Here is a 10,481-nt window from a genome sequence, read left to right as displayed (position 1 = left end):
CCCTCCCCTCCCCCCCAGCGGGACAAGCAGAGCTGGGGGGGGTGGGGGATGCCGAAAGTCCCCTCACAGCGGGGCCGTGCCCCGGGAGAGCCCCACGGGTCGCGGGGGACGGGCGCTTCCCCCGCGGCCCCAGCACAGTCCGGGGACGGCAAGGACTACATTACCCAGCGGGCACCGCGCGGGCGCACGGCTCCCGCCCCCCGCCTCTTGGCGCTGAGCACCCTGGGAGTTGTAGTCCTTGCCTCCCCCCTTCCCCCCACGTGAAGTTTGAACCGAAAAAGTTTCCGCACCCTTTCCGGGTACCTCGCCGCTCTCCAGCGGGGGTGCGCGGTTTCCATGGCTACTTCCGCGCAGCCAATGGGAAGCAGGCTTCCACGCGCGGGGGGCGGGGTCGGGCGAGCGGCGGGCCAATGAGGAGCGGCTTTGTTGCGGGGCGCTCTGGCAGCGGGGACGGCGAGTCTCCTTGGGGCCGTCCCTGGCCGAGGCCTGGTGGCGCCGGGCGAAGATGGGCGGCGGCGGGAGCAGCGCCCGGCGCGTCACCTTTGAGGCGGATGAGAACGAGAACATCACGGTGGTGAAGGGCGTGCGGGTGAGAGCGGGGCTCCCCCGGGGGCTGCCTTCCCCCGGGCCCGGGCTTCTCGCCGGGACGCGCGGGGCCTGGCTCGCCCCGGGCGCGGCCCCGGGCCCTCTCTCGTCATTCTGTGCCCGGACGCTGCCCGGGTCCTGTCCCCGGCCCTGCGGCTCCGTCCCCTCACGCCTCGCCGTTGCTCTCCGCCGTTTCTGTCCCCTCTCCCGCGGTGACCCTCGCTCCGCTGTTTCGGTTGGGGGACACGGGGCAGAGCCATGCTGCTCAGGCGGCTGGTGGTGGCAAGCAGCGCGCCGTGCGTGGGCAGCCGGTCTGCGGGAGCCTGGCCCCCGGCCTGGCCACCAAGGACGGGTGGCAGAGGAGCTGTGTGATTAGAAGAGCTTGTTTTGTCTTTCCCTGACCTCTACGTGTGAAAGCTCCTCCCTTCCCCACCTTCTGCTCTCTTGCAGTCGGTATACCCGACTGCCTGCAGAAGCCTTCCCACTCTTTCCCCGTTTATGGCGTGCTGTTGCTGTACTGTACCAGTCTGTGACACGAGGTGCTTCGAGTGATCTCGCTGCTTAGAAGCATTTCAATGGAAGACACTGCAGTTCATATCAGGAAGGATAATAAGTTGTCTTTCATTTTTAATTACTGCTCATAGCGAGGAGAGTTGTGGAATGAACGATGATAGTAACTGCTGCCCGTTTCAGCATACTGATATTTTTTGGTTGTGGTCGTTTAATGCTCTCGGGCACATAGGTGACAGTAATGTAAGTGTTCAGAGTGGAGTATGTCTGCTCTGAACCGTGCTTAAATACTGGGAAGGGCTGTTGGGATTTGAAAGGATCAAAGATGATGGGGGGACTGGAGCATCTCTTCTGCGAGGAAAGGCTGAGGGAGCTGGGCTTGTTCAGCCTGGAGAAGAGAAGGCTGAGAGGGCGCCTTAGAAATACCTATAAATATCTTAAGGGTGGGTGTCAGGAGGACGGGGCCAGACTCTTTGCAGTGGTGCCCAGCGACTGGGCAAGGTGCAATGGGCACAAACTGAAGCAGAGGAAGTTCCGTCTGAACATGAGGAAGAACTTCTTCCCTCTGAGGGTGACGGAGCCCTGGAACAGGCTGCCCAGAGGGGCTGTGGAGTCTCCTTCTCTGGAGATATTCAAGACCTGGCTGGACGCGGTGCTGTGCAGCCTGCTCTGGGTGACCCTGCTTTGGCAGGGGCGTTGGACTGGGTGACCCACAGCGGTCCCTTCCAGCCCCGAACATTCTGTGATTTCTCTAAAGTATCCTGCATCTTGAAATACCGGGAGTAAAAACTGAATGATATCATGGGTGCTAGGAATATGTAGCGTGCCTAAATAAATGTTGGTAGTCAATAGGGCATCTGAAAGTAGGATGTACATAACTGTTTACATACATAAAACTCCCTGTGTGAAGTTAACTTGAGAGTTTTTAACAACTGGGTTAAGAAATGTTATGCTGAAGAAATTTTACACTTGCATATTAGATTACAGATTCTAGCGAAACCTTTGTAGCACAGATTTCTGCCAGCGAGAGACGTCATGCTGTAGGGTCAGTAAAGAATTTCCGAATTAGAATTAATTCTCATGGACAGTCGAAACAGCGTTTTCATGGAGTTGGTGTTCAAGAGAACCCACAGAAAGTTATGAGCTGGGTAACAAAAGCTTTGATGTTATTGCTTCTTTACCTTCTGTTAGTTTTTTCAGTGGGATACAACAGATCTGAAATTGGACATTATGCTTATTCTGTTTGTTTCTGCATAATTTGCGACTATTTTTGTGTGTGCGTGTGTCAACATTGCAGTCAGCTTAGAGGCTGACTACACCTGCTGTGACCACTTGTGTTGCACGAGTGTTTTGAGGGTTGTATCAGGATGAAGTTCCTACTGGGTTAAGTGCTCTGCACCTGCACAGTGGTGGTAGTTGACTGTCATCCAAATAACCGAGGAAGACAAAAAGGCTAATTAATTACAAGCAACGTGCCACCTTTACTGTTCCCTGTATCCTGTATTTTGTCATATCAGTTTCTTGTCTTCTGAGAGCCTGAATAATCCTGTTCAGCCTGATTGTTTGCACTTGGAGATGAGCACTCAACCCACAAATTGGGGGAAGCAGAAAGCTTATTTTCATTGTGGATAGAATTTAACGGCTGTTGTATCTTATTTTAGGGCTCTATGGTATTATTATTTTTTTTTTTAAGTTTTACTTTATTAATTGGGGAAAGAGAGGGGTAATGGGGTTAAAGGAGGAGATGGTGTCTGACCCTGTTTGGGTTGGGGGTTGTGTTTTTCAGCTGTCTGACAGCGTCATTGATCGTATGAAGGAACCGTCTTCGCCCAGTGGAAGGCCGCAGTCCCAGCACCGATCAGGATCTGGTGCAGGTATGCCTGTGTTCTTCTATTTTTTAATGTGGGGAAGAAAATGAAACGTGCCTTGCAGAGCATTGTAATGAACTCCTTGCCATTTCGTGGAGGTGATTTTTTGACATGAAAATTTTTGCTTATCTTCTTTTGAAGAACCAAGTCATTTGTAGGCTTTTAGCGGAGTTAAATTACTCCTTGTTATCTTCTGGCTGACATTAAAGTGTAAAGCACAATTGTTTATTAGACTTGGTTTTCTACAGTATTATCCATTGTTAAAGACTTTTTTTTCAAAAATAAACCAACAAAACAGAAAAAGCAAATATCCATTCCAAATATGTATTGAGTTCTGAAGTGAAAATTCTGGCATACTTAATCAACACTGAATTTTAGTACAGTGAGTTTCTGTTGAAATATACTTATGCCAATGTTAAAAGAATAATATGTTATTTTCCTATCGTGAAATAGTGGAGATAAGTCACATAGAGTTTATACAGATCGATGGCTCAAAATGATAGCTTGCTTAACATTTTATATTTCATTATTGAGGCTTGTTTGAATGCATCAAATAGGCCTCGTGCCAGGCAGCCTGTCCTCTAATTTAAAATACTTCAGCACAGTGAACACGATGTGGCTACTGGAGGAGTGAAAATGAAGGGCGGAGACTGGAGTATTTGGTTTATATTTGTCAACTATGTGAAACCTCTAAGGTTAAAGCAAGGCTTATTATCAGTGCTTCAGAAATATTAAAGACATCACATTCCCTAAGGGCCTTTTGCTGTGATACCTATAAAAAATCCCACCCAAACTCAACACTGTGACTAAAAAAAAAGTCCTGTGGCAGTAGTGGGCCTTGTGGCAAGACCTCAATGAACAGAACGTAGCATCTTGCTTTCATCTGAAGCGTAGCAAGTTGGTTTCCCGTCGCTTGCTTGAGGGTGTCTTTGGTGTCGGTGTCTATATCCAGGCTGGGCTCCCTCTGTAGTCAGTAGAAAGAGAAGGACACTTTGGGGGACAATTCTTCTGGCCTATGTGAGGATTATACTTCGGGATGAGATTAATTGCCTCTAGGAATACCGGGGTGAAGAGGTCAGATGTGAGCAACTAACAATGCCAACCAAATCCAACACGGGATGCTTTACAAACATCGGGGCTCCCAGATGGTGCTGGTGTAGGGGTTTATGTTGCCACTTTATGAATAGGAAGGCTGTGGCACAGTGAAGGCACGGAAAATATCAGTGCAAAGAATGACTTTAACTGTCACCTGGCTTGTGAAATGTAGTCTGCACAATAAAATTGCTTAGAATTTAATGCTTACTTAAGTAAGGTTGAGTGGAGTAGGGCTGTAGTTTCATGCGTGGGCTGCTAGATTGTCCATCTCTCTTCTGTTTTTTTTTCTTTTTTTTTTTTCTCCAAATAGTAGCCTTCTCATTATGTACGTGTATTTTACTGTGCTGAAGAAATTATGCTAGATAACAGATCTGTATGAAATAATGCTTGAACTTCCTACCTACTTTCACGGTGGTGCTTGTTGCTGTTTCATCCTTAAACCTGGGTAATGGAGGTAGTCTTGTGAATAAGCATCTGTGACTTAGGACGTGGTGACAAGCAGTGAAGGCTGTATGAAATGCACAGTATGTACCTATCTTCATTGGGTTTTTTTTTTTTTTGTTTGTTTCTCTTTGTGTGTTGGAAATAGTGCTTTTATATTTTCAGTTATTGAAAGGCTTAATGAATTGTGTGACCCTTCACAAGCTTTGGAAACCTTATGCATATTTTTGCTTTAAGAACTAGTGATTTAGGTGAAGTGCTTGTGTTTCCCCGGGAAAGTATAATTGGTGTTATACCTCAGTTGCTAAAATGATTTGTATTTAAGAGGATTAAATTATATTTAAGTACATGTTACCATACCATCTATTCCTCTTTCATTGAATGGAATGGTTTTTTCTGATGAAAAATCACAAACTATTGAATTTCTTTGATGCTGTAAGAACAGTCAACCTATTTGTTTATTCTGTAGCTGCATCTTGTCGGAGTCTGCGTTTGTCTGATAAGGTGTCATTACAGGAAGGGCCCTTGCTTCAAAGCGAGCGCTCTGACCACTTAATATCGAACTACTCTGTGTTGATGTCTGTGGGGGCTGGATGCCAAATCTGGGGATCTTCCTGCTGCGATGCAGCGGTGCTGGGGCATGGTTTCTTGGGGAAGCCTCACGCAGTGTTAATGAGACACCTCTCTCCAGGCAGCTTTTCCCCTCCTGTGCACAAATCTGGCAATAGTGACTTGTTTTTCCGACAGTGGATCGCTCACTGCTTCTGAAGAGAGTTTTCCAAGGATGGTGGTGTTCGGAGGTTGGCTCTGGCTTCTGGATTACCAGCTGGGCAATTTTCAAACTTGACAGTTTGTTAGCCTGCATTTATACCTTGACATATTCTAGACAAATAAGACTTCTGCAAAAATAAATAAGATGTCTAGAGAGAGAAACATGAAAGCTATTAAAATCAGCCCTTTCTTTAGGTCAAGTCTTTGATAGCTTTTGGTGGAGGAATAATGGATTAAGTTACATGGAAGAATGTGTATCTTGTTGCTTGCTAGTATATGATGAATTTATTGACTTCATTTTGGGGTCTGAAAATGAAATTACATACACTTACAATGAAATCTGACATCTAAATACTGTGGCTTAAAGCGTCCTAGCTTGCTTGGATCGTTTTCTGACTTCTGAGTAATATTAAATGCACTAAAATATTTAACAAGTGTAAAATCTTTAAAGTATGTCTGTAATTCCTAAAGCAATATTGATGAAAAGTAATTTGGTCAGACAAGTACTTTTTTTTTTTTCCGGAGTGTGTATTATACCTAAAGCTTTAGTTGTAACAGACAAAGGGAACGGTTTAATTCCTTTTAGCTTACTGGATATCTGAAAAGCTAATAGTCTATTATGGGGAAAAAAAAGGAAGAACAAATGCTTAGATTATGAAGAGTCTCTGCATCTCAGACAGCCATTTTTTCCCTTTGCAGAAACAGATTACGCTGATAATACAGAGGATTTTTCTCCTTTTTTATATGTATTTTTAACTGTGTTATTTGTTATTGTCATTTTTCTGTCCTCATGAAAACAAGTTGGTAGAGGACTCATGTCATAAAGTACTATGTGTTGTGTAGGTGTGTAATAAAGTGAGCACTGCTGATGCCTCCTCAGAAATTGGGTTAGACCTAGCACATTTCTAGTGGAGAAAAATGTATTGCTTAGCCTTGTTTGTTTGTGTGGAACGATGCCTTTTAATTGTGTACTCTGTTTTGTTGGTGTCCATGTCTTCTGGTGGAGTTTCAGTGGCCCAGGGTATCTTGGCTCAGTCAGAAACGTGTGAGGAAGTATTGATGAGTTGTACGGGAGTAAGTATTTGAAGAATGAGGCTCTAGTTGGAGGTGCAACCAGGATTTAACTGAGTTTTGGGAAAGCAGACTTCAGCTGATGAAGAGAGCTAGTTGGTGGGATCCCATGGGAGGCAACTCTGAAGAGATAAGCTCAGGAAAGCTGCGAGATCCTTAAGAACAACCTCTTCCTAGTGCAAGTCCGTTCCAGTACTCAGGAAAATTAACTGAAATATTGGGAGGCTGCTCTGGTTAAACAGGCTCGTGATAGAGCTGCAGCGTGAAAATGAGATCAGCAGGAGGTGGAAGCAGAGACAGACTACAAAATCACTGGATTTGTGGATGAGGAAGGCAGTAGGTGTCGTTTACCTCAACTTCAGCAAGGTGTTCAAAGCTGTCTCTTCCAGTATTCGTATATCCACGTTAGGATGTTGCGGCGTGGATGACTGGACAACAAGTTAGATTGAAAAAAAAGTGGCTGGATGATCAGGGTCAGAGGATTGTGGTCAATGGGTCATACTCTGTCTGGAGGCTGGTATCATGTGGGGTTCTGCAGGAGTTTGTCCTGTTTAACAGCTTTATCAGTGTCGTGGAGGAGGAGTGCGTGCTCCTCAATGCAGAGCACCCCAGATTGGAGCGACAGGGGCAATATGCTCGAGAGCAGGGCTGCTATCCAGAGCGACCTAGACTGGCTGGAGGAATGAGCCCACAGGAACCTCATGAAGGACAAATGCGAAGTCCCACACTAGGAAAGGAGTAACCCCTTGCCACAGTGCAGGCTGGAGACTGCCTGTCTGGGGAGTAGCTGCTGAAAGGGAGCTGGAACAAGATCAGCCAAGGTTAGGGGCTGGAGTTCTTTCCTTGGGAGGAGAGGTTGAGGAAACTTGGCTTGTTCAAGGTTGAGCAGAGTTGGTTTTGAGGAGGCCAAACAGCAGCTTTCCCACACCTATGGAACTTGTTGGGAAGCTGCAAAAGCTTCTTCATGGTGATGTATTGTAAGAGGGCAACAGACAGTGGATGTTGAAGCAGGAGAGGACCAGAGTAGCAATAAGGAGGAACTTTGTCACGATGAGACCAGTCAGGCACTGGAAGAGGTTTCCCAGCAAAGTCGTGCACTCTCCATCCTTGGAGGCTTTCAAGATGTGAGTGCATAAACCCCTCAGCAACCTGGTCTGATCTCGAGGCCGACCCAGCTTCCAGAAGAGGGTTTCACAAAATGCCTTCCTAAGGCTGTTTCTGACCTGAATGGTTCTGTGATCCTGTGGTTTGGTGTAGGGTGTGAAAACAAGTTTACTAAGTGCAACAGAGCATTTTTAATCCTGATAACATGAGAGAGGACCGTTATGACCACTCGCACTGGTCTCTTGCAATGTGCAGCCCAAGAAAACGTGGCTGAGAACTTATACACTGGAGTCATTGCTCTTGTTGCGTGTCCAGCTTCCAGGAAGATTTTTTAAAAATTGTATTGTATTTGAAGAACTGCAGCGTGTACTGATGGTACTAGTAATTATGGATAGGCAGATGCTGCATGAAAAAAAAGTAAAACTGGAATAATGTGGTGGGAGGCTCTGCGTTATTGTTTGCAACTTTGAATTCTTTTGTGTTTTTCACTTTTAAGGAGTATGTGGAAGTTTACAGAGTTTGGCTAAATTTATGCCAGTTAGACAAGAATCCTCTGCGAAGAACTCCCGTTAGTTCTATGCCCTTTAACATATTAGTTGTTTTCATCTACCTTTTAGCAGCAAAAACAGTTTTTCTCCGCATAAACCAAAAGGTGAAGTAAAATGACATTTTCATGGTTTTATTTTATGAAATTCCTCTTGTTTTTTAGAAAAGGAAGAAACCAGAGGTTTAGCAGGATGTTTTGGGGCGTGGGTTTCCCTGCTGTTTATCTTGCTGTGAGATACCGTAAATCTCGGGCAGTTCCCTTCAGCCACTGACATGGATTTGCAACATTTCTTCCTGCAGCAGCAACCAGGAGAGTTTGGTCACTCCGTTTGGTAATGTTTATTTACCCTCCTCTAGGTACAGTTCTGTGTACTGTTTACAAGGAGGCTTTAAACTTAAGTGGTACCAAAAACCACTCTGAAATTATTCAGGTAGGAATCCTCAGTCAACAAACTGAAGTGGTGTGTGGACCACTGGTAGCCTGGAATGACGTGGTTTACATCTTACAGAATAATGTTGGGTTTGTTTTTATTAGTAGACTTGTGATTTTATTTTGATTTCCCTCTGACCTCTGAGGAGGGGAAAATAGTTTTTCAAAGGGCTGCAGAGATTTGTGAGAAATTCTGATGACTTGTGATAGGCTTTTGGTCTGAAAATCTTGGAAACCTCTAATGTAGCTGTCATGGCAAGGATACATTCCAAAGAATATTTGGCAGTTTTGTTGAGTAAGGTTCATCCTACTGCTCTGGCTGAAGGAGGTAGATATGTGGTGTAATACGTTGCCTTGTAGAGGAAGGGCAGCTTCATCAGAAGCTTCTGACACCCAGGCAATAGCTTGCTCAGGGTACGTATTTTTTGATGCATGATCTAAATTTGAGCAAGCCTTCCTGGGTATTCTGGCATATCTGATGCTGTAGTGCTCGCTCCTGCTCTCCTGTGGCTTAGTTGTCACTGAGTTTCTTGGAAGTAACTTTATTTTCAGTGATGTGTATTGATATTCTTTGGGTTAAAGGTTCACTATTGATGGAAGTATTTTATTATCAAAAGGTGAAACGTCTTGTAACTCACTAGACTGCTAAAGATGCCAAACTTTTAATGCTGTCACTGTAACAGCAAATCTTTAGTTGAGTCTGACATTCATGTCACTGAATTGCAGGGGTACAGAGAAGACAGAATTATGCATGGGAGATGAAGCAAGTATTGCATAAATTAAAGTTCTCGCTGTCTGTGTGACATGCGAGGTGTTCTGTGAATGCTTTCAGGTGGCTGGGTATGTCCTTGTAAAATGATACTGAAATTAGAAGGAAAAGCTAGCAAATAATGCAACTTGTACTTCTGGTTTTGCTCATAGTAATTTGGAGTTCAGGGCTGCGGAAGGGCTTAGTTCACTCTGTGTCCCTAAAGGACGATATTAACCTCATCAAAAAGATGGTGTGTAATTAATGGAGGGTTAGCTGGACACGATGAAAATACTGAAGAATAGACAAAAAGCCCTGATTTAATTGGGTGGAAGACTTGAATTGTTGAATATGGAAAAGGTACATAATTGAGTAAGAGGCATATCTAGAACCTTATGAATGCTTGTCTTGCTAATGAACAGATTTTTTTCTTAAGGCGGGAATGCGAAAACCTGGATGTGCCAGGCTCGTTCTGTTGCACTGTGTTCTCAGCATTTGTCCGGTTCAAAAGCAGAGTTTTGATTCTTCACTGAAATACCATTTCTGAGATGTCATCAAGACCCCACCTTTGGGCTGCCCACTTTAATTGTGTTTTGAGTGCTGATACATGCTGTGGGGCAACAGATGTCCAAAGGCAGACCAAGAATGGATGGTGAAAGGTGTTGGAACCTCTCATGCAAATGTCATGTGTTTAAGGCTATAGTCTGATATTACAACTAACCTCATCTAACGGTCTCGTATTTGCTATAATTACTTGTTGTTGAGTGATCTAAACCATCCAGAAACACCCTAGAAGAAGAGTTTTGTACCAGCTTAGCTCCCTTAGTTAAACTGTGTGTTTTCAGAGAAGGGAAGCAGGAGCACGCAGAGCAGCAATGGTGTCACTTTTTCTTTTTGGTTATGACCACCTTTTGCTTTTTCTTTCCTGGGCTACATCAAGAGAAGCGTGGCCAGCAGGTTGAGGGAGGTGATTCTGCCCCTTTACTCCACTCTGAGACCCCACCTGGAGTCCTGCGTCCAGCTCTGGAGCCCCCAACATAAGAAGGACATGGATGTGTTGGAGCAGGTCCAGAGGAAAGCCACAAAGATGATCCGAGGGCTGGAGCACCTCTCCTACGAGGACAGGCTGAGGGAGTTGGGGCTGTTCAGCCTAGAGAAGAGAAGGCTCCGGGGTGACCTTAGAGCAGCCTGCCAGGACCTGAAGGGCCCTACAGGAAGGATGGAGAGGGACTTCTCACAAAGGTGTGTAGTGATAGGACAAGGGGGAACAGCTGTAAACTAAAAGAGGGCAGATTCAGATTAGATATTAGGA

General features: G+C 45.3%; 1 protein-coding gene across 2 annotated transcripts in view; it reads left to right on the top strand.

The window, feature by feature from the left end:
* Positions 1–419: 419 nt before the first annotated feature.
* Positions 420–10,481, top strand: part of CHCHD3 (coiled-coil-helix-coiled-coil-helix domain containing 3) — a 179,173-nt gene continuing 169,111 nt past the window's right edge. For both annotated transcript variants that reach the window (XM_075428453.1, XM_075428452.1), the window contains exons 1-2: positions 420–589; positions 2,882–2,969. In XM_075428453.1, coding sequence (XP_075284568.1) covers positions 506–589; positions 2,882–2,969 — 172 coding nt within the window. In that variant the 5' untranslated portion in view covers positions 420–505. The remainder of the gene's footprint in view (positions 590–2,881; positions 2,970–10,481) is intronic.

The sequence above is a fragment of the Opisthocomus hoazin genome, chromosome 8 (assembly GCF_030867145.1).
Source record: "Opisthocomus hoazin isolate bOpiHoa1 chromosome 8, bOpiHoa1.hap1, whole genome shotgun sequence".
In the NCBI taxonomy this organism is placed as follows: domain Eukaryota; kingdom Metazoa; phylum Chordata; class Aves; order Opisthocomiformes; family Opisthocomidae; genus Opisthocomus; species Opisthocomus hoazin.
Note: the sequence above shows the minus strand (reverse complement) of the source record. Positions and strands in the feature narration are given on the sequence as shown.